Source organism: Brachypodium distachyon, chromosome 1 (genome assembly GCF_000005505.3).
Source record: "Brachypodium distachyon strain Bd21 chromosome 1, Brachypodium_distachyon_v3.0, whole genome shotgun sequence".
Taxonomy (NCBI): Eukaryota; Viridiplantae; Streptophyta; class Magnoliopsida; order Poales; family Poaceae; genus Brachypodium; species Brachypodium distachyon.
Genome location: NC_016131.3, coordinates 66,298,052 through 66,322,317, shown reverse-complemented (window position 1 = coordinate 66,322,317; position 24,266 = coordinate 66,298,052). Strand labels below are relative to the sequence as shown.

Sequence of the window (24,266 nt, the reverse complement as noted above, 5' to 3'; positions counted from 1 at the left end):
TGTGCATCTTTTCTTTCCCCTTGCTGTTTCGTGTTTGTAGCGAACTGCCGAGACTTGCAGAACTTTTCTTCCGTTTGTGTCGAATTTATATGAGATCTACAATGCACGTGAGATCTTGACAGCACGGTGTTGCACAAACACCCTAAACTTATATAACAATCGGTAGCCATAGAGCATCTCATATGAAACTGCACATCTGTGTGACTTTTTCAGTGCTGCAAATTGCAAAGATTAAATACTGATTATTTAGCCCACGTAAAATTCTGATGAAAAGCTGAAGACCGAGATAATTTGCGAATTTACACAAGCCATGGCAAATAAATGATATCACAAATAGCCCCCAACAAGTACTTCTGTAGTTGGTACCACAAACCGACGTTCCAAAAAGTTACAATTTCGGCAACAAAACATGCTTATATATATACAAACAATACATCAATGATTTGCACATCCCAGCAAAAAATTACTAACCAAAGGTGCCGCCTGCCAACAGACTGCATCTTCAACCGCAATAAATACCATTCTGATACAATATATCTCTATAACTCATTAAAGGAGATAAACAGTAAAAATATTAACCAAACAAACTCTATCTTGCAGATTTTCAAGCATTAGCACCTGCTGGCACACCCCCAACGTAGAGATATTCCAGACAGGGTTTGGCTGATCCAACCAGATCTGGTCTTCAGCAAATGGTAATTATTGACAAAACTTGGCAGGTCAAACATATCAGATGGTCTTCGGCGAATGAATTTTAATAAAACCATAAAGCAGCACAAATTTTAACAGTGGTCTTTTCTCTCCGAATATCATCTTCTACTTGCAAGTGCCGCCAATGCATTTGCATGAGCTGGTGGTAGAGCACTCAGTATTGGCTGCATCTGCTGACCGTAAACAGATATCAAATGAGAAACAGCCTTGCCGATATTTATCTTGACTTCATCACTCTCATCTGGGGATACTACCACTTGGGCGAAGACATTTATCACATCAGGCACTAGAGTAAGGATCTGCAACAACAAATGATAGATTTGGCCTAAGAATAGAACGATGATAATGATTTTACTGCAGTACCAACCTTTAGAAAAAAGTACTCATAATGGAAGCAAAGCTCATGGAACAAATAGAAAAAACAGTGGGCAGTTTAAGACCAAGTCACCTGGGGATGTGACGACAGTAATAAATTACACAAGCAACTGTAGACAGCCATTGATTCCTCGTGATCTTCTTTTAGAGGCAAAGCTTTGATAAACACGGGAAGAACCTAAGAAACAGATATAGCATTGCAACTTAGTATTATATAGGCACCTTCAAGTCTGAAATCTGAAGCTGTTCAGACATATTACAAGATAGTGCCAGCTGCCAACCTGGTTGAGAGGAATTGACTGAGGCTGCACCATTATCATTCTAGCAATAGCTCCAGCTGCATTATCTCTAACTGCATGGTCCGGTTCAGAATTAGCAAACAAACGATGCAGAGCATTCAGTATATCTGCATAATATCTGCACAAAGATGAACAAAGACGTGTGATCAACTGAATTTACCGGATATGAAATTGCCATTTATACTCCCTAGAAGGCTAGAATGCTAATAATGCAGCATGAACTTAGCTTCCTTTCTTCGGTCCTTCAGCATTTAAGTCAAGATTGTGAAAGTAAATCACATGATGGCAGGGTTTAATTAAATTATAACGTTGGCATAAAAAAGTTAGCAGAGTATCACTTGATCTTTTGGGAAAGACCATGCAAAATAACTAGGCCTTTTGAGCAGGACTGAAATAAGAATGGGCCAATTAAGATACTATGACTTGGCATTCATAACTATGATAACCAACAGTTTACATCTAGTGCTCTCACTTGCACGCCTATTGCTCTAATGCTTCATAAAGTGAAAAGCATATGCACTTCTGTTTCAATAAACAAATGGAAAATGAATCAGTACAAAAAAGGATCCACATGCCCTATGTTGACAATTTGTCATGCAGATAAGTTTTCGGAACATAAAACAAAATGCACAGCAGATTTCAAGTAAAGAGTCCTTTGCTCGTTCTCATATCTCGGAGAGCAAGGCATCAACCTCCAAACAATAATTAACATTAGGACCTTCTGTAAAGGAAAGACATGAAAATGTGTATCACTGTAAGTTATATACGTACTTCAAAGCTGCAGCACCCCCGTTCTTGCATAGCTCACCAACACAGAAAGCAGCATTTCTCCTATTCGTAGCCTCAGCAGATGCAAGTTCTTTCAAAACCAAAGGCATTATCCTCTGTAAATGATTCAAATATGAGTAAGAATTAAGAGGTATATTAAAATGGTAAAATGGCGTGGTTTATGAAGAAAGCTATAAGCATACATCAACATAAGCAGAAATTGGAGCACCCATTTCCTGAGCAACCTCAGCTAGAGTGGCAACAACCATAGTCTTATCTTGAGGAGGATGCGGAGATTTCTGCATTCATTCCAAAAAGCAAATTCAAATGTAGAAGACTCAGAATTACTAAAGGTTTAAGACCAGGTACCAGCCATCAGGGGCATGGTATTAGTCGGGGAAGGGTGTTACTCACAGCGAATTTCATCAAGGGATCAAATAACTTCACAAAGATGGGATCGAAGTAAGATCGCATCACTTTCGCAAAAGCAGGCAAAAGATCTGAAACAGCATCCATGAGGACTTCATCATGATCAATGTCACCATCGTCTTCACCATCCGACTCTACTTGCTGGCAGCATGATTCTTGACGCAAAAGAGCAAGTGTTGCCTCAGCAAGCCGTGGCATATCTGAAACAACAGCGACAGAGGGACAGTTTTAACAGCACAATCTAGTATTCTGAGTGCACCTAACACCGAGGAATTGAGCTTACAAGGTTCAACTGCAGCAAAACCACAATCCTTCACAATGTCTGCTACACTCATGCAAGCTTGTGCAACTACTTCTTTATCATCATCCTCTGTCATGGTCTTGATATAGATGTTCATAACAGTATCTACAAAAAAGAAAGAGAAGAGAAGCATGGTTTAATAAGCAGACTGGCAAGATGGGCTTAAATGACACCACATTATAGCAAAACTTACCAAGAATGTCCCTCTGTTTCTCTAGTATATCCTGCATAGTAGCAAAGTAAACGCCACATAAGAATTTTGATGTTCCACAGCAACCACTCCTAAATTGACTACTCAGAAAAAGGAAATACTCACAACATGTGCAGATATTGCCCTCAGTGCAGTTAGGATGTCTGCAATAATAGTTTCACCATAATTACTGATAACACCACAAAATCATACCTTTAGGCCCTGTTTGGATTCAGGGTGTTCTTTGTGGGAGCTCCAGTATTTGGTTCAAATTGGGAACTAATTACCGTGACTTTACCACGTAATACCCCTCTCCCAAACAGGGCCTTAATGGAACAGTCTCAAAAACAAATGAAAATCTTCCAGAATGGTTCAAATAAAACAAGACTATCCACTCTGGATTATGTTGTAAAACATTCTCCTACAGCCTAAACTGTACACAAATAGGGTCCATCAAGGTGCATGCGCCTGTGATTCGAAAACCCAATGTTTCTGATTTGCCAACTCTACCATGCAACAAATTTTCATACAGAGCAAATGTAAGTAAAAAGGAGAAATGACAAAACTAATAATAAAGGGGTATGATGTAGGCGAAGGTGACACATGCTAGGCTAGATAGCATATCTCCCTACCAGCAAATAATTTCATGTCTCAGCTTGAAATGGACTTGATGTTAGACCTAAACAACACCTCAAATGATGGCCACGCGGTATAATTATACATCATTGAATAAAAGAAACTTCAATCACGAATGGATCTTGTGATTTACATGAAAGTAACACACCTCCCAGTAATGACTATTGGATCGTGCTATACACCATGCTGGAGACAGCTTCTGTATCTTACGCCCAACCAAATTTATTCATGTAAATAGGTTTCTTTGTATGTTAAATGACTATTGGAACTGTATCATTAAAGAAAAATGAGTTTCAGTATTTCCATTTGTTGTTATTCACTAAGCCTGACAATGAAATTTTGACAAACAAAAGAGCTGCTGCAGACTTGTATATTAGGTAGGACTAGGGAAGCAGTTACGTTTTAAGGAAATAATAGCCTGGAGCCTGACATCTTCATGAAAATATCCACTGTGCTTGATTAAAATCTTCAGCGACTCCTCCAAGTACCTAGTGCCAGTTAAGGAAAGTTTGAAGAACAAAAGCACTAGAATATTATGTTAACACCATTTAAGGATACGGAGCATAAGCACTCTTTGTGTGAAGTGCAAAAAATCCAATCGCCTGAGTTGCAGCAGCTTTCTCATCTAATACTCCAGTTCTCACGCTGATATTTCTAACTCTTGGCTCGTCATTTACATCATCATCAGAAGAAACACCACTAAATCCATTGTCAGCATCATCAGCATCATCAATATCCACAGCAGAACCATCATCCAAGTTGCACGAGGAAAATACAAGGGGCACAACATGAGGAAGATACTGCAATGCGTAACAACCACTTCTGTAAATATAAACAGCATTTTGTGAACTGAACAAAATTAGACTTCCCTTATTACCGGTGTGAAACTATCATCCAGAATCTCAGCAACATTGCTAAAAAAACCATGAGTATATTCTCTTAGCTCACTATAATCCAATTCAAATCCCTGCACATATGAGGAGCATCAAAAAATGCACTAAAGGATGCTGGTAGTCTGAAATACTGGAACTAGGACTCACAGAAATAGCAGCCTCAATAAAAGGAGGTAATATTGCTTCCATTCTGGCTCTGCCAACTGCCATTGCTACTATACCAACAACCTCAGTAGCCCTAGCTCGTGCACACAAATCCTCATCCTTAGTGAGCACCATAAAGCCTTTCATCATTTCAAGAACCTTTTCTGCATATGGGATAAAAGCCTGCTCTGCAGCAGCTGCTACAGAGCCAATTGCTGACTGCAGAAAAACATTATTATTGTGAAATTATAAGATAATTAGGAGGGAAAAGGATATCCCCTTGACATATAGATTAATTATGAGCATGATTACTATACGAACCATGCACGTCTCTTGCAGGTTTCGAGGACTGCTCTGCAAAGACATAACTAATCTGCATGTCAAGGGTTCCAGATATGGTAGGATATCTTCACCCATATCCTCACAGAATGCTGCCAGCGCATAATATGATTTCTCCTGCAAGATCACACAGCATATTCACATTAGTTCATTGTTACAGAAAGTGTCATCCAAAGTTAATTACAGCCATTTGTATCCAGGTTTTCTGCCAATTTATAGGACATGGCATCACCTCAAGTAGGTTATTTTACCTTGACTTCATCTGATGGGTCTTCAAGTGCATTTAAAATGCATGGAAGGACACTCTCATAGTGAGATAGAATTTCTGGCTGCAAGTGTTCAGCAAACTGACCAAGGGCAAATGATGCAGCACCTCTAACCATTTGTTCTTGATCCTTTAAAGCTTCTAAAACAACTTTGAGACATTCATCTAACTTATCCTTGAATTGCTCAGAACAACCCTCGGAGATAACACCCAACGATGTAACAGCAGCCTCACGATACTTGGGATTTATGTCACGAAATCTCACAGAAGCAAAATCAAGAACTGGTGCAAAAACATGCCTTGGTAAGTTGATAGCCATAGTATCAATGACTTCTGCTGCAGAACGATCTGCTGCTAGATCAGAATCTTCATCTTCATTAGCTGTTTCTGTAAGCAATGGACACATAATTTGTAGAATAGGTAAAATCAGCTTGTTCTTTTTTAAGAAAGCTGCTTTGAATTTTACAAGCCATGAGATGATTTGAACAGCCTGAAAAAATTAAGTGCAAGTTTGCAATAAGTTACTTTGTAAAATCAGACAGACATATAATCAAGGATGCTGATGGCAGACCAAACCTGTTGCCTTATATTTATTTCCAGGTCTTGGTTTGAGCAAACTTCAAGCGAGAATTGCACAATTGATCTCACTGAGTCCCCAAGAAGTGGTGCAGGAGATTCAATTAGTTCGTCGAATATTTCAAAGGCAATGGAGGCAACATCTTCCTCGCCATTAGCAAGACACTGCCTTGATATTTTCAAGATACTGGGAACAAAGTCTCGAAACATCTTTACCTACCAGTTGCATCAATACATGATCACAACATTAGTCTCAGTAGCAATTAGTTGAAAGTATACTCCATGAAATCCAAACATGCATGACAAATGGTAGACTTGAGACAAACAGGCAACAATTCTCAGATATTGGTTAGCTGTGTACAATGATTATGCACTGATTGTTTAATTATCTTTCCTTGATTTAGTAACTCTGTCATGCTGCTTCCGTTTCTGTTATGCAGAAGGATAAGAAATAACTCAACGGAACTGCAGGGAGGACTCACAGGCAACGAAAATAATTTGCTTTTGTAGATCAGTTAATCAGGCATGAGAGACAGGTCTGGCAGTAGCATGACACACTACTGAAAGATTTAAAATCAGCTAAGAGAAAGTACAGCTCTAAAAAGAATGGGGCGGACAAAACTACTACAGCTACAAGCAAAAGAAAACAGCAAACCAACAGAAAAACTTGAAAACTACTTAATATAAAGGCTTCATGGAAGAACACGCTGCCAAAAGGAGGTATACAAGAAGGAATATTACAATGGAACATTTTTCACCTAAGAAGGTAAATCTTTACAGTTGGTGGTGATGGTACGTCCTCCCCATTCCAAAATTTAGACCCCACTAAATCAAATCAAATCAAATCTAATCTTCCAGATTCCAAAATTAGGACCCTCAAATCTAATATAATTAAGGGCATATTTCTTATGTAAAAATTATTTGTTAGATTAAAAATTAAAATAATATAATGAATTGCGCAGCAACGCGCGGGCACTTAGCTAGTGTTCACAGAATCAAAGCTGACAAACAGAACTTACAATGTCCGGTCCATCACTGATATACTCTATGAAGGATCCAACAGCCCTGTTGCACCGACAAAAAAATAGCTTGTTCACATCACAAATTGGTCAAATGAGAAAGACAGAAATAGCATCTTGTTGCAAACTCGTACTTAAGGGCAGCAATTCTGACTCGAGAGCTAGTCTCATCCTGCAAGCATTGCAGTAAAATAGGCTGTAGAACATTCAGATGAGAATGAAATGTACTCCCGATAGTTTCAGTAAGGGAGCTGAACAGAATCAGAACAACCTGTAAAGAGAAGAGTTGTTCTGTAAGGCATCGGCATCTTATTTGCAGATATAAAGCAGCAACACTTGTTTCTTTCCTATAGAGTTCACTAGAGATAATATAGAAGCTATTGACAAACAATATCTTCAAGTGATAGAACTAAGACAATGTTTTTATGCAACACTGCATATACTACATACATCAGATAATTTGATGCCAAAGAAATCAGTATCTGTTAATAATCAACCTATTAGCATGCCACCCCACAAAGTATAAACGATAAGTAAACACCAGGTAGAAACTTCCATCAATAAAAAGAGGGGAAACGTGTATTGATGCAACAAATATGTAGGCCTTTTCGGTAGCTAAAATGGCCAGTATTAGAGAGGGAAAAATCTAGTGAAAGTTCAAGTTATTGATGGTCTTGAGATTTATGCATTTAGCTCTTCTGGTTACTAATATGTCAGGCAAGGAGTTATGAAGGCAGACTAACATGCTGCTGCAATCATGTTTCAAACCAAAAATTATGTTATCATGTTACTGTTACATGGATGAAGTTCATAAAGAGACACCAAACAAAAGAAAAGGAAATTGCAGGTAAGCTCTTATTGTGTTTCAAGCATATTGTCTACCAACACCAAATGATGAATAATCCATACTTTCATCCCCCAAAAAATTAAATAGTTAATGACTGGACAGAACATGGCTACTTCTCTGGATATTCCCTTAACTTTATTGAGATACACTTACTTCTCTATGTTCTTCTTGTGGACTTTGGCTGCATTGGAAAAGGAAAGGTAACAATTCTGGCCACTCTCCTGCAGGGACAGCATATTTAGCTATAATGCTCATGACATTGGCACTAGCTCGCCTAACAAGATGGCTGCATAGATAGCAAGGTGAAGGAAACTCAGTTTGTCATCCTGTTACAATTGCAACTAGGAAAAAACGAGACAGATTGAACAATAACGAGCAGCATCTGCATCACAGAGTGGGATAGTGGCTTCATAGCTAATACCTAGTCCCAGTGAAAACAAGTCAACTGTTTTCGATCTTGTTATGTGTTATTGGTTTGAGTTATACCACGCATATCTCAACTTCCGTATTCCAGTTAGTCTAGTTTACATTAACCCGATTGCAGTTTGATACAGATCAATGCCACATAAAGGAAATAAGTTCAAGTGTCAACTTGAACGGATATAAGAATTATATGAAACTTGAAGTTTTTTAAGGAATATTCAAGTATTTGAGGTCTAAAGGAGAACAACATAATTTGGTAATCTATTTGGAAAATTAACACATCGGCATCTTTCATATCTGGTGGGATTGGATTAAACAATTTGTAATCTAATTTCTCCCATTTGTACATTTCCGCCTCCTTTTGTAACTTTCTCCTTAGTTATATATATGCTGAAGTATACACTAATACTGTTTTCCCATTAAAACAAACACACAAATTGGCTGTCACTTTCTGGTGTTTCATTTATTTCCAAACAAAATGCAAGAAAAAGTACATCTCCATTTCCCAGCGAAGCATTGCTATTTGGAATAACAGCATACAAATGCAACACTATACAAAGAGGATATGGCAGTTGAGCAGCCATCGGTAACAATATGGTCAGGTGTATCTCGGCCACTTGAAAACTAGCAATCCAATATCATAGCAACAGTAAACTGTAAAGGTGGAACTGTGGACCACAAAAATCCTCCACACAGGGTTCCAGTTCTCATTAGGCCTGACAGTTCAGTTAGTTGCTACCCACGGGTATGAGCTGTTCAGCAGTTGTGTAGCTGAACATAGCAGTGGATAAATTGAAAATTACGGAAGCGGGTAGGATGCGGGCAGGGTTGGGGAAAGTTAGGGCGGGGAAGCACCTGTTGTCGAGAGTGATGGAATCGATGAGGGCTTGCTTGAGGGAAGCCTTAGCGTGCGGTGGAAGCTTGGGCCAGTGGGAGGTGATCTTCTTGCGGAGGAGTACGGCGGCGAGCTGCCGAACGTTGGGGGTCTTGGCCGTGCGGAGGTGGTGGACGAGCGCCGGCACCACCTGCGGGTCGCGCGCCAGCCGCCGGATCTGCTCCTCCGCCTGCCGCCGCGCGTCGTTGTCTGGCATCAGGAATTGGATTAGCAGAAGCTCCAGTGACTGCGCCATTCCTCCTCCCTTTCGCTTAGACCGGGGGCTCTCCCTTCCTTCCTGTGGTCGGCGGCGGCGAAGGGGAGGGCAAAAACCCTACCGATTGGGTGGTGTAGTTGCTCGGGTTTTGGTGGCGGCCCGCCGACGGGGCGGGAGGGGTTTTAATACTGTGCTCCAACTTGCCTAGTTGGGAGTTTGCTGTATTTTCGTGTTTGCTTTTGTTCTTTCTTTCTCCTTTTTTTTTCTTCTTTCTCCTTTGTTTGAGATTGAGATCCAGAGTATTTCCGCCATTATTTTACTGCTACATCCTATTTATTCTGGCCGACAGACGGTGGATCTGTTGCTTACAATGGTTTTTTACAAAATCTAATACTCCGTACGTTAACTGTTTTTCAGATAATATAATTTAAAATGGTCTGCTGCTGACTAAGCATCATCCGAATTGGGAGAAGAAGCTTGGCAGGAGAAAGAAAATGAGAATGAAGAAAACACATGACAAAGAGGTGACAAATGGAACCGTCAAAAATTATTTTCAGGTCTCGTCAAACAACGGCGAGTGCATCAATAGGCGGTGCTTTTCACACTGCCCGTCTCTTTGAATAAAATCCAAAGTTTATAGAAAAATATAAAAAACATCTAGACAATCATAAAAGTGATATCCCGAGGCTTTTGTTTAAATTCGTTCTTGATTGGATAAAGAGTCAAGGATAAAATGACAAATCGAGTCACTGGCTCAAATTTTCGGCCAAAAATTTAAGGTTTCTAGAAAACTATGGAAAAAAGACAAAAAAATCATGAATCATATCCTGAGTCTATTGTTTTAATCTGAGCTCATTTAGACAAAGGTAGAGGGCAGAATGGCAAATTGAGTTGTTGGATATTTTTTTTGGCTGGAAAATCAAAATTTCAATAAAAAAACTTCTGGAAAATCATAAATGTTATCCTAAGCAAAAGGGTTGAGATGAAATGGAGCATCGATCCATTAGGTGACATGGAGGAGATGTTGGTGTGGCAGATGATGTGAACAACAAAGCCTCATAAAAACCAATCAAAATCGGGGAGGGGTTAATGAACAGATCTGATCGTTGGGGTCGTTGGGGGGGGGGGGGGGGGGGGGAGTTCTAAGCTTTCAGATACGTTGCTTCAGTGCATCTAGAATCTAGAGTTTGGGGGTATAGTTCAAGGGTTAGCAGGGACTTATCTCGAGCTTTACCAAAACATTTAGGGAAACCATGCCCACTACATTAGCTTATATTGTTTTGGGATACAGTTTCTGCATGTGGTGATCGCACTAATGAAACCTAATGGCCCAGATCGTAAGAAAAAGAATGATTTGCTAAATCGTAAGTTATCCTGTTAATTCTTATTGCATAATCATATTCAATCATCTTCAGAGTTTTCCTGATCTCAATGAGCACCGAGCCATCGGAGCAGCAGCTGCCAGTGAGAGTACGTTGTGTATATCACGGTCCGTGTGCGGCAATCTGATGCGTTTACTAATCCTCTAGCTCCAATATTATAGGCCCGCAAAAGCCAACATCTCACAGAGAGCTAGTGTTTCTAAGGTTTTCGGTGAGGATGCTCGTGCTCCGTCAAGTGCTTCTTTTCCCCCAAATCTTTGTTTTTTTAATTAACACTAATCTCTCTCTTTTGCGAGTAATTAGCACTATTCTTAATGAACTACTCCGTAGATTAATTGTCGTCTTAACCCCAGTTCAACCGATTACACGTATTTCTCCGCCAACTCAGCGTGACGCTGATGCCACCAACTTGCGACTTGCTTGAAATCTTATACGCGTGAGGCTCAGCTCGACTGAACCATCGAGGGACGGCGGGAGCGGCGACCCGTACGGTACGGTACGGTACGCCGAGAAGCAACGGCTGTGCAGCGTGACTTCGGCGAGCCGCGCGGGCAGAGCGTCAGGCGGCACCCGCACCCATGCAGCGGCTGGCCATATTCTTCCACCGCCCACCGGGCGCTTGCGAACCACGCTGCGGCGGCGATTCTGGCGACACGGGCACGGCAACTGCTAAGCTGCACGCGTCGTTACGCGCAATAGCCTCGATGCAGCACTTTTATCAGGAAACAACGAGTAGCGCATAATGCATCATGCATAAACATCATACTTTCACTACCTGGCAATCAATCCGACTAATAAGCATCTGAACTTCCTTTCCTAGTAGCCACTCAGTCACCCAACGTAAAGTACTGCATCACTAGTGAGTGCAATTGAACCGAACGAGTGCCAATTTATGGGAGTAGTTTATTGTAGTCAGTATAGGGTCTGACTCAGTCCCAGTCGACTGAGAAATTTAATTTCTCAGTGGACCAGCCACCAAGCAGCCCAAGCAGCCCAAGCAGCTCGATTTTGTTAGCAGGTAGTTGCCTCTAACTAGTAAAGCAACGGATTTTCCTTGGCAGTTGGCACGCACGCAGCAGGGGTAATGACCGTAAAACTGGGCCTTTGAGCTCCAGGCACCAATGCTTCGGCCGGACAAGAGCATAACACATGATTTCTGCTTGGAAAATCAATGCTTCGGCCGGACAAAAGCATGCAGCACAGCCAAGGCCAAGGCAAACCAAGCACTGCAACGCCATGAAAATTTCTTTAAAAAGAGAGAAAGGAAAAAAAGCAACAAAAAAAATCAAAATTTAAAAATTTACACGTGAAATATTATGTGCATTTTTTAAAATTGCACTGAAATTTTAAAGACTTGCACTGAATTTTCTGTGGAATTTTAAAATTGCACGCGAAATTTTATATGCAATTTTCTTAGGTTGAAACTATCCATTGCGCATTTCTAAAAGAAGAAACATAGGCATCCCTTAGCATCTCCCCCCTAAAACGGCCTCCCATGACACAAAAGAAAAACCATAGCCCTAGGCCTTCTACATTGATCTAGACGAACCCAACTAAGGCAGTCTCCGCGGCCTGAAAAAACAAAAACAAACACCAAACCAAAGGACCACGACGCCGACTGAGAACATATAATTTCTCCGACGACTGTTCCCTAGCAAATTTGCGAAAAATAAAAATGAAAGAAGAAGAGAGAAAACAAAAGATAATAAAAAACAAGGGAAATCGAGGAAAAATAAAAATAGACCAAGGTATAAATAAGAAACGAAAATGAAAAAGAAGGAAAAGGAAATGCGTGTAAACACTAACTTGAAGTTGCAAAAAATTAGCACCCAAATTTCATGTGTAATTATAAAAAACCACTAATTTGCAGTTGCAAAAAATAAGCACAAAAATTCACTTGTTTTTTTAGAGCAATTTCACTTGTAATTATTGAAAAGTAAGCATAAAAAATTACCCTTATAAGAGCCCACACAACAAAACAAATAAAAAAGCCCAAACATAAAATAAAAACAGCCCATAAAGTCTCCACGCAGCTAGCCCAGCTAATATAAAGCGAACGACGCTAATTAATCTCGTCGACTGAGAAATTCTATTTCGCAGCCGACTAAGATCTAGCAATTCCGGTCAGTATAACAAAGTTAGCTGCAGATTGGCAGGTTTGGCTGAAAGAACAGCATGGCATGGCCCGGCAGGTAAACAAAGCAACCCAGAACCACAAGCATGAGGACAATACTGAGAGCACAAAGAAGGAATCAAACTTAACAAGACCGCTACAACAACAAGCCAGCCCATGAGTTTCCTTTCCCTTTCCACGAATATTTGATTTATTTTGTTTTTCTTTTTTTATCCGGCTGCACACATGCTGCCACACTCCATTAAAAAGCAAACTGAGCCAAAAGTCCGTGCAGTTGTTACAAATAAAACATTATTTCAAGCAAAATGTAGCTTGTCTCAAGCATTCCGAATCGAGTTTCAAGTGAAATTTATCTCTAAAGCATCTAGTACGTGATCTGCCAAAGTGGAACCTTTCTTTAAAAAAAAAATCGAAAAGGATGATGAAACCCCCGATCTCTCTGCATCAGATGCACACATCCAAATTTTATTGATTATTAAAATAAGTCTTACAAGAGGGATACATCAATGGATCAAACCAAAGCCAACCGTGCTATACTTACAAGCATGATGAACGGGTGGCTATTATCAGGGCCGCATGCCCTGACCGTAGACCACCGCCAAACATTCAAATTCGGAGGGCACAAAGGCACAACAGCTAGTCAAATCCTCAGCATGTGCCGTATGCGCACGCTCTAGAATTAGCAGCCACCATCTTCCACCAACCCACCTCCGGTATAGTGATCGAAGCATTGACATTGCAAGACTTGACATCGACGATGCAAATAAGAGCCACCGACTAGCACGCGCCCAACAGCCGACCACCAAATAAAACCTCCACATCCGCAGATCTAGCGTTCCCCCAACAACGCCCCCAAGGGGGAGAGGGGAGAGAGCGACGCCATCGGCACCGATACTGCCTAGTCCGATGACTTTGGATTTTCACCCGGGAACCTAGAACGGGGATGGTGTGGAAGTACCTCGACGCCGCCTCAGGAGAGAAACGTCCAAGGACGTCATTGCCGTCGTGGTCGGACAAACCGATCAAGGGTTTCCTCCGGTACCAACCAACACCGTCCACACCCCGTCTTCTCCAAAGACGACGAAGGACGCTGACTGACAGATCCGATGAGGAGGAGAATCCACCGGCGGCTGCACCCGCCACAACAAACCCCACCGAAGCATAGCCTCAACCAGGGCAGGCCGTGCAGCTGCAGCCAAGGTCTGGCCGCCGCCACAGCAGATCACATCGGACCTGCTGAGCCCCCCGCTGATCTGGGTAACGGGTGTTTCGGGGGAGAGACAGAGAGAGCTTACCTTTAAAAAATGAACACATTGCCATTTGCAAGCCAAGTTTATCTCAAAATATTTACCACGTCATCTGCCAAAGTTAGAACCTTTCTCAAGTGAACAAATTCCACGACAAGGACTTTGCTGTAATATTTTGTCGTTATTTCGAATCGGTGCCATTAAACAATGCACAATTGTAACTTGTACCATATGCAGATCTTGACGTCCTCTGCATCCATCGCCGATCAATAAATTGCACAGTTTGTGTTTTATAGTTGTACAGTTTTACCTTTTGTACCGGCATCATAGCTCATTTTACCACGTACAGTTAGGTAGCCTGCTGCCAGCTTCCAAGATCCGGTTATCAGAGCAAATACAGCTGTTCATCGATCAACAGTTCCGCCCAGGCTGCCAGAGTCCTTGTCACGCATGCCTTGGTCATTACTATGTAGAACCAAATTTCATCCTAGATATGGCCGATCTTTGCTGGAGTAATTGTTCAGTGAGAAGCTAACTTAGCTGTTCACGTGTGTGCAGAGAGGCTCTGAGCTGAGAGCCAACGATATCTATGGTTAAACATGATACTACTCCTTAATTGGCTAACTGCCTCCAAATGATTATAATACTGTTTAATTACTTAGCATCCAATCGGAGCTCCTGATTCGTAACACAAGATACCAGCATCGCCAAGTCGCCAACCATTATGGTGTTGCGCCAAGTCACAGTTCAACGATATGGCTAACGGCGCGTCCAGCTTGGTTTTTTATGAGCAGTATTTGGAGTTAGATCGGCATGATTCATGACTTCACAAACCCCGTATGGGCTTGAAAATAAAATAATAACAAGCTCATTTGGTACCCCTCATTTCATTTCATTTGGCAGGTATGCAATCAAATACTTCCTCCGATCCTAAATTCTTGTCATGGTTTTAGTTTAGCGACAATAATTTAGAATCGGAGAGAGTAAATTTTTACATAGGTTTTTATTTGGTAGAATTTGAATTCCGGGTTCCAAAATCATGTATGTCAACCACATGATTTGTAGAATTAGAGATATAATACATTTTAGAGAGAAACTAGGGTTAGATATAGGTGTGATTCCATAAAATTTTAGAATGAATTAATATACCTAATTCCATGCCAACCAAACAAATTGGTTCCTGAAATTCAAAATGGGTTTATGGATTCTAGGCCTAAATGATGAGAGCCAAATGACCTGTAATCAGATGAATCTTACATGATGTGAATGTCGGATTCAGAGAAAATACAGTAATGTTAGCCATAAACTTATAGGAATTGCTAAAAGTTAGGTGCCCAAACTTTTTAAAGTTTAGTGATTTTTTTGTTCAAGGGTGCTTCATCCATTTCAAATTTTGTGAAATTCAATCGTTTTTCTGGAGTTTCCTAATTTTATTTGTCGCAGTTGCAACCTCTTTTCTGTGATTGCATTTTTTAGTTTACATTTGTTGCTTTATCTTTTTTTTATAACTGCACTTTCTATTTATAGTTTCCGTAACTATATATTTTGTGTAATTAAACTTCAATGGTAGGACATAGAGAGTAGAGAGGGATCCTAAACTTGTAGACGTCAAAGCCAGATAATTAAGAAAGAAAAAACACATCTATTTTCATGTGACATCCAGGTGCTATTCGTTATCTGGTCACCATGGGAACAAGAAGCCAAGAACGTATTCGGTTCTTCCATACTTCGGATGCTCGGAACTCTCAAACCCAAAATCACCGGTCATGAAATGAAAACACCTTTACAAAAACCCACAACTAGATGCTAGTACAATCTACATGCATGGTTATACCATGTAAAAAAAACAGTGCCGTAGCTAGGGGGGTTGCCAGGTGGTCCATGGACCATCCTGAGATTTTCCAATCTTTTATATAACATAGTTAAAAAAAAACATCAAAATAACTAAATTTGTAGGAATATTTTCATTGTTGGATCACCCTGAAAATTTTAGCTGGCTACGCCACTGCACAAAAACAAAAATCTAATTCATGGCTTCAGAAATAAAAAGGCCTTATGATACTAACTCATTTGACACCACGATTGCCCAATGTGCCAGCTGAGTTGCCACATGGGCACTTCATCCTTGGTGGATTCCTCGTCGCCAGAATTGAAACAAACATGTACTTGTCCTGCCAAATTTAGTGTGTTGAATTCACTTTTGCAAGTTGGTGAACTAAACTGATCTTATTTGCCAAGTTTGTGAACTGCTTACGCAATTTAATTTATTCATTCGTTTTAAATGAGTGGTGGATTCGGTCTGTCATCGTGGTAAACACTAAATTTGTCTTTTATCTTGTTTGCAGGGTGTGGATTGAATTTGACTTTCTCTTTCACTATGGTGTCTGATTTTAAGCAAAGGTTTAAATCTCAACAGATTTACTAGTGCCATTGGATTAGGATTTGTACGTCATCCAAACTCAACTCTCCGTTTTGAATATTAAAACACAACTTAGATCCAACGGCTGAGCAATCGACTTATCTCTAACTAAAAACTCAGACTATTTTGATATAGCGAAACTGCAAAATAATACTATGTAGTCAAGATTCCCGATACATGAGGAGCTCAGACACGTCCTCTCGGATATTTAATGACAAATTTGGCTTTCTCGTGCGATTAAATTTACATTTGATATTTTTCGGTTAGTATTTCAAAATTTGGTCCCTACTGCTGACGCCAAATTCCTTAGCGGCGAATGTACCATCTCGATTCAATTTTTTTTCTAATCCTCGATCGACTTGAATTTGTTTAATAAAAACTAGCATAGAGCGATGGCAAACTTCACACACTCAAAGCCAATCTCGTCATGGTGCTGTCTTAAAAGGCCAAAAAGGAAGATAGATTGTGTTTGGTTTAAGCCTATGATTGTCCCACCAAAATTTGACTAGTTAAATTATTGGTCATGATGCCTTAAAAATGAACCAGAGTTGGCTAAGGAACATTGTTATGCCAAATATAGTTAAAAACCATCCAAATAAAATCAACAACGCCTAAATAGGGATTATACGTAAGAAAAAAACTAATTTATCAAAAATACCCTCCTCCCGGCGGGCAAGACGACTAGTCGACGGCCTCGCGTGGCACTGAGCTTTTTAAGTTGATAGTCCAACCTCTTCCCCACCCCCACCCTTCCGCCTGACATCGCTTCCTGTGCCAAAGCCGACGCGCACAAAAGCAACAAGGAAAAGCTAAAGCAAAACCACCGTCTCCCTCCCTCCATCCGATGACGCCAAAGCCAATCAGCCATTCCTCGTCCCGTCTCGTCTCTCCAAAGTCCAAACCCCTTCCCTGAAATGAGAAACCTCGTACTACTACCACTATAGAGGTCGATTCGCCCACCAATACAATTACAAACGCACCCGCCGGAAATCGAGGGGCGCGCACCGATCAAACGGACCCATGCCGCCGCAAGCCGCCGCCTCGCAGCAGGGCGATTGCTGCCGCCACGGCCACGGCTACGGCTCCCGCGGAGGAGGCGGCGGCGAGCTTCCCGGCGGGCCGCTGCCCTTCTACCTGCCGCTGCGCAGGCGGCTGTCCGTGGACGGCAAGTCCCCGGCGCCGCGGATATGCATCTGGGAGTGCGACGGCGAGGCCGGCGACATCACCTGCGACATCGTCGCCGCGCCCCTCCGGCGCAGCTGCAGCGCCAGGACAATGCAGCCGCCGCCGCCGCCGGCCCCGTTCTTCCGCCTGATGACGCCGCCGCCGCCGAGGCCGCAGAGGGTGGTGGTGGAGGAGGAGGAGGCCAGGAAGCCCGGGAAGGCCATTCGCAAGGGCCACCGGAGCTACAGCCTCACGCTCAACCTGCAACTTGGCATAAGGCAATATACTTGATGCTCACTGTCCCAATTCTTCGTAGTCCTGGAAGTACTACTTGTCTCATTGTTGCTTGAGTTTCGTGCCGCAGTTATTCGGTGGGGAAATCGTCCGCGCTGCCGTTCAAGAAGCTCTTGTCATCAGATTTCGACCCGCGGGAGAAGATATGGACACGGTTCCCGCCGGAGGGGTCCAAGTTCACGCCGCCGCATCACTCGGTCGATTTCCGGTGGAAGGACTATTGCCCTGCCGTCTTCAGGTGCCATTTGCTTTGCTGTTGAATTTCATCCTTGGATCGTAAGTGATGTGATTGTTGCGCACGAGTGGTGTATCCTGACTACTGTTGAGCGATGCCAGGCACCTGAGGAAATTGTTTGGGGTGGACCCTGCGGACTACATGCTTGCCATCTGCGGCAACGACACGCTTCGGGAGCTGGCATCCCCGGGTAAGAGCGGGAGCTGCTTCTTCATTACGCAGGATGACCGATTCATGATTAAAACCGTGAAGAAGGCTGAAATGAAGGTTAGTGGATAATTATGTTGTGCCTGGAATACGTCACTGATTTTTTTTCCCGTGTTGATTGCACTTTTCCTTTATTACATCTAGCTATTTACTCCTTCCGTTCCTAAATTTTCGTTGTTGTTTAGGAACGGAGGGAGTACTATTTAGTTTAAACCTTTCCTAAATACTAATTGTCTCAAACGGCACAAAAGATCCTTTGTGTAAGCAAAAAGAAGAGAATTTGGGGGCAACAGTGTGTACTTTCTTTCTAATAAAGAAGTTCGATTTTTTACATGTTCTGATTCCAATTCTATCTTGTTTCTGGAAAAGATTACAGTCGTATTAGTTAGTGACTTCAACATTTACTTGCTAATAATCTTGGTTCATAGGTTCTTATTAGGATGTTGAGGAGTTACTATGACCATGTTCGTCAGCATAAGTCCACCTTATTGACAAGATTCTATGGCACACATTGCATTAAGCAAGTAGGATGCCCCAAGGTAAGCAATAATCACCGTAAACATACATAACTCATTTAATTATTTTAGCTAATCCTGAATGCAGATTATTTCGTCCTTGATTTTGTGTCAATTTATACAACTAGGTTCGGTTCATTATAATGGGCAATTTTTGCTGCTCGGAGTATAAGATCCATAGGCGCTTTGATTTGAAAGGTTCCTCACATGGTCGGACTATCGACAAAACGGAGCGAACGATTGATGAAACAACTACTCTAAAGGACCTAGACCTTGACTATGCATTCCGGTTGCAAAGATTTTGGTATGAGGAACTTATGAAGTGAGTTCCCACTATGTTAACTAAAGTACTTTGACTGCAATTTCGTGAGACCTATGAGACCAATCATATGTCTGACTCTTTGTTTAACATAGGCAAATTCAAATGGATTGTACGTTCTTAGAGATACAAGGAATTATGGACTATAGCCTATTGTTAGGAGTTCACTTTCGTAATAAAACTGTGCCTAAGATAGGCCTCTCTCAGCCAATTGCTTTGACAAGTAAGTTGCAAACATGGATGTTTAGATTTTTCATGGTATGGATTCACATATAATTTGCCCATAATCTTATAGTTTACCAGTTTTTCAACTATGTGCTATACCAGAATCTACAGGCAAAAGAAAATCATTTGAAGGCGGAGGCGGTTTTTGTGAGCTATGTTTTATGGAATCAGGATGCAAGGACAGAGATTTAGTCACAGAACCTCGGTAACTTATCAGTTGCTACGTTCTCTTGCAATTCGTATGTAACATATTGTTACAAACTTAAGATACGTGGATAACCAAAATTCATCTTTAGGATGTTAGTAATAAATCATGAAACCCGGTGACCAAAGAGTCGCAGTTTATTAGCACTGTTAGCAAACATTGATAGGCCAACTTTAGTGGAACAGTGTGATGTGTCGTTGCCTTTTTCAGATGCCAGAAGTCTTTCAGAACTTGCCAATTCTATTGTTTTTCAATATCTATATATTGTCAAAAGTTCAAAACAGTTAGTTTGTTTGAAAATTTATCAAAACAAGTTCAGCAAAGCTTCCACATGGTTGTGCAGGCCTAGAAAATTCGCACGCTAATAGGAGAGAGAAAAACATATAGGACGCTTATTTTGGTGGGTCTAGAACTCCATATTGTAATGGTATAAATTATAATCATGTATAAATAAAACTACTTAGTTCCATAAGAATTATAATTGTATTTTCTGTCATAGGCATAACAATTGTATAGAAATACACATCTGTTTTATATCCTCTAAAAGACTATATCTTTACATAGACATATGTATAATAATATATAGTTGTGCATGGGGAATTAAGCCAGTTTGAACTGGTGATGCTACTACTTGCATCTAATAAACTTCCAGTGTAGCTTGGTAGTTGCTTAGTTGCCTGCATCAATCAAATTATTTTGAATAAACTGCATAGCATCAATGCCTATGGGATTTTGTTTCTTTAACGTTGACAACTAGTGCACATTTGTACTTTAGTTTTCAGACATAATGGTTCTGCACTAGTGTAAAGGAATACTCTTATGTTGTATTTTTGGGAGGGTTTTTATGCTCTCATCATGATCCTACTTTGTTGCTCCCTTTATTGCAAACAACCTAGAGCTTCATGGGGCCTTGCTTGTTTGTTTAAGTCAAATGTTAGTAAAGTAAACGGACAAGATACCCGGAACTTTTCTTTGGGGGGAAATATGGGTGGAACTTTAGCTATTGCATCTCATAATCTGAACTATTATCCTTATAGAAACTTTTGATCTGTTGGGCTAATCCAACCTCTGCCTCTCCATACCAGGAAGCCATTTGTCCAGCTGGGCATGAACATGCCTGCCCAGGCAGAGCGCTGTTCAAAAAAAATACTGGACAAGTTTCTTCTACATGAAAGACACTTATTCATAACCACACCAACTGGGGGACCATGTGATGTCTATCTCTTCTTCGGAATAATTGATATCCTTCAAGACTATGACATAACTAAGAAGCTCGAGCACGCCTACAAGTCCTTCCAGGTCAACCCTGGCCGCATTTCTGCAGTTGATCCAAAATTATACTCAAGGAGGTTCCAGGATTTTATACGCAGAGTGTTCATAAAACAATAGCAGTAAGAAGAATGCACAGGTTGTTATTGGCCATAATTCCACTGACTTTTGACATCATGATATTCTGGAGTTTTTACATAATGAGATCGATTGGTGAAGTTCATGGTATGATGGTATCACTGATCCCAAGCATGCCCTCAAATAGTGCAACTGGCAGTTGTTTTTACCATATGGACGGTTCTCTGGCGGGCAAGGAGCCTTGCCGACACGCATGCTAATATTGGAAGGATGGGAGCTACACTATATAAAGCTCCTCCTTTTGGAAGACTTGCGAACTGTAAGTGCCTAGTTCATGATTGCAAAGCTAAAACTCCAATATTCCACACCTAGTTCTGCTTTTCCTTATTTTGTATTCTACTATTTGATTTTTTTATTTCTCTTGCACCTACCAAGAATCTGTTTTTTCTATGGGATTCGTGGTGATGTGCCCAGTATGATCTTCAACAATCAGCCATTGTATATGTACATATTGTCGTGTATCAGATAAATGGATTGAAATACTGATGCATCTTGTCAAATTTCTTAAAAGGAACTAGGATGTCCATCTTGCCTTCAGTAACACTCGCAGCTCACCTTTTGCTTGCAGATGATCCGTCAATCCCTTGGCAGAGCTCAGCTGTCCGGTTGAATTTTGAAGTGATGTTTCTTGTTTACTCTTCAGAGAGAAAAGGAGCTGTTCTGTAGACGTTGTTGCCTTCTTTGCAAGCATTTGCTGCTGCTTATCTTCTGCGCCCGTGCCTGCTAGGATCGAGGACCACGGTCGAGACGGCACGCAGTGTCATTTGCGCAGTCGTACTCGTACCGATGCCTTTGTGAACGGAAGAAAAATATAAAGTGGAAGGGAGGAGACATGCATCAAAAGGAGAGAAAGCAAGTGCAGGGAAGATGCAGAATTGCAGATGCTGGGACAGATCTGGTCTCCTCATGTCCGCTGCAACATGTTCTTTTCTGTGCTGTGCTATACTATCTCCATCACCTGACCTCCTTTTTCTCTCTCTCGACTTTACTTTGTCCCATGCCAAGGCCTAGTCCGTCCTCTTTTTTTTTTTCGAAAGCACCTCCCGTCCTCTTTCCGCATGCTTTGCTTTGCCTCCTTGCTGGAGCTGCAGCAGCATGCTGTGGCCGAGGCCCAGGTGGGCAGGATGATGCATGCTACTAAGATAGTGTCAGTAGTCAGGAGAAGAATAGGTAGGTGGTTGTTCTGATCTTCACTCTTCAGAGGTGCATCGTGCATCTGTTGTACGATCTGTGCGTGAAGTCTTTCGAGGAGCTGCTTAAAGAGACGCTTATATATAAGCCTGGATAACGCAGAAGGCATCGGCATCAAGCTCATACATAACCATGTTACTTTTGTGGGCCTAACAGATGAAAGATAGGTGTTTGGGATCTGTGTATTTGTGACCATGGTCAAAAAGAATTGAACTCGTGTATCAAGGCTTGATCTCTCTTTACGCCTTTACGACCACGCAATGCTCGTTGTTTTACTGACACTTGGAGCTGTTGCAGTAGTACTCCGTAGTAGCATCTCTGTAGAAAGTCTATTAATTACATAAAGAAGTAAAATTTGTTTTCTGAATGCTGGAAATAAGCATCTAAAGAAGATGAAATGACTCTACTTTTTCAGTTTACAAAATCTAATGAACAACGGTTATTAAGCGTAAGTCCTTCAACAATCCAAGTGAGCAAAGCACTACTCCAATGGAGTACATCAGATTATTAGTTTTATTCATCAAACTCTATTTGTAAATTTAATTCTTCACTGTGCAGTTTTCAGAGAAAGTTTGAAAACCCAGAGGGTCCAGATGACCTTCTGTAAGAGAGTAATGGGCATAGTTCTAGGCGTTGCATTATAAGCCCAGCCCGCTCCTTCGACTCTTCGAGTCATTACCTCTCTGCCTCACTCTTCATATCGAGCAAACTAACCCAAATGAATAACCTGAGTTTTTGCCCTATTCCTCAAGAATCCCAGATCTGAAATCTTGTAGGAAGAAGAGAGTTTGGATAGTGAACCAAGAGTGACACCTAGGAGCTCTATGAAGATGCAAGATGGATCAAGACTGTGATCATGCTCACCAACGTAGACGCGAAAGACGAAGGAGAGTTAGTGAAGCCTGATTCAAATCCCTAACTCTAGGTATAAGGATTTCATTCCTCGCTCCAAGCTCCGAGGGATCAAGTTAGATCCCCTCTGTTGGTGTACATGCGTTCTGCAGCAACAGTTCAGCGCAGTCACACGTGAGGTTGCACGGAACAACTGGATGATCCAGCAACGGTGGAATCAATCGAATCCAATTAGGAGAGAAAGAGCGTAGATCAGATTGAACTATAGTTCAAATCCACAGTTCAATCTGGGAGAGACGCAGGGCTCTGCCTGCTTGCTTCGAAGCCGGCAGCTAGGGGAGAGGAGGGCGGCTGCTCAGCTCGGGTAGGGAAGCCCCCGGCGGCCAGGGTTAGATACTTCTTTCATTTCTTGCCCCACAAGTATTAGGACACCGCCTCCCTCAACCCATTATGTTTATTTCATTGGACTCTCCAATAAATTCCTATAATAGTCAAATTAAATTATACAAAACATTTTGGATCTTTTCCGAACCTCATGACCTTCCGGTAACTTAACAATTCTATAAGTTTTTCGTACCTTCCGAAATTCCCCAATGCACTCCAGTGACTATCGGAACACTTGTATGTAATCTCTCGATTCCACACAAGTTAGATTCATTTACAAACAACTAGACGTTAAGCATGTGACCCGGCAGGTTTGGTAACATGTGGACATGATTCAGAACACCTTCACATCAATAATTAATAGCGGGGTCAAAGCTAACCATATTAATTCCCACATATACACGAACGAGCTTATCAAGCGAATCTTCGTCATCTCATATATTAATCCCTTTATTTCACGATAACTTTACAAAACCCGACGCGAGACTTAACAAATATCCTCATTCCTGGTTTTGTAGTTTTCAACTCATATTCGTATTCCGGTATCCCCGTGAACATATATGACAAGTGTCAGGCGCGACGATAATGAATACAATAATACTGAGTGGGTCCAAATTGTATCTCTCCATCGCAAGAGGAGTAAATCCCAACCTTGAACTATTAAGTCATGTTCATATGTTTATAGAATACCCAAAAGCCATCATTATTGTCCCCAATTACGGAATAACGTTAGACGACCCCAAAATATCCTTCTGGTATGAAAATGCTCAATATTCTCAT

At 41.3% G+C, this 24,266-nt stretch overlaps 2 protein-coding genes across 4 annotated transcripts; one reads left to right on the top strand and one right to left on the bottom strand.

The window, feature by feature from the left end:
- Window positions 1–311: 311 nt before the first annotated feature.
- Window positions 312–9,471, bottom strand: LOC100826070 (importin-4). Its single transcript, XM_003558257.4, has 20 exons — window positions 9,071–9,471; window positions 7,946–8,078; window positions 7,080–7,216; window positions 6,946–6,991; window positions 5,927–6,142; window positions 5,337–5,840; window positions 5,068–5,202; window positions 4,750–4,965; window positions 4,587–4,676; window positions 4,268–4,509; window positions 4,109–4,197; window positions 3,200–3,237; window positions 3,077–3,107; window positions 2,866–2,988; window positions 2,568–2,782; window positions 2,357–2,452; window positions 2,157–2,269; window positions 1,368–1,503; window positions 1,160–1,264; window positions 312–1,010 (listed from the first exon to the last, which is right to left on the bottom strand). Exons 1-20 carry the CDS (start codon window positions 9,343–9,345, stop codon window positions 810–812), a joined length of 3,141 nt encoding a protein of 1,046 aa, XP_003558305.1. The 5' UTR covers window positions 9,346–9,471; the 3' UTR covers window positions 312–809.
- A 7,772-nt stretch (window positions 9,472–17,243) lies between these two features.
- LOC100825755 (phosphatidylinositol 4-phosphate 5-kinase 2) lies at window positions 17,244–22,500 on the top strand. 3 transcript variants are annotated; one of them, XM_003558256.4, is made up of 9 exons: window positions 17,244–17,930; window positions 18,017–18,184; window positions 18,283–18,448; window positions 18,817–18,927; window positions 19,032–19,225; window positions 19,318–19,445; window positions 19,550–19,652; window positions 20,738–21,318; window positions 21,628–22,500. In XM_003558256.4, exons 1-8 carry the CDS (start codon window positions 17,509–17,511, stop codon window positions 21,039–21,041), a joined length of 1,596 nt encoding a protein of 531 aa, XP_003558304.1. In that variant the 5' UTR covers window positions 17,244–17,508; the 3' UTR covers window positions 21,042–21,318; window positions 21,628–22,500. The 3 variants fall into 3 exon arrangements, with proteins under 3 accessions (XP_003558304.1, XP_024313907.1, XP_024313908.1); XM_024458139.1 differs by having other exon boundaries at window positions 19,526–19,652; XM_024458140.1 differs by lacking the exon at window positions 21,628–22,500 and having other exon boundaries at window positions 19,526–19,652; window positions 20,738–21,573.
- The last annotated feature ends 1,766 nt before the right edge of the window (window positions 22,501–24,266 follow it).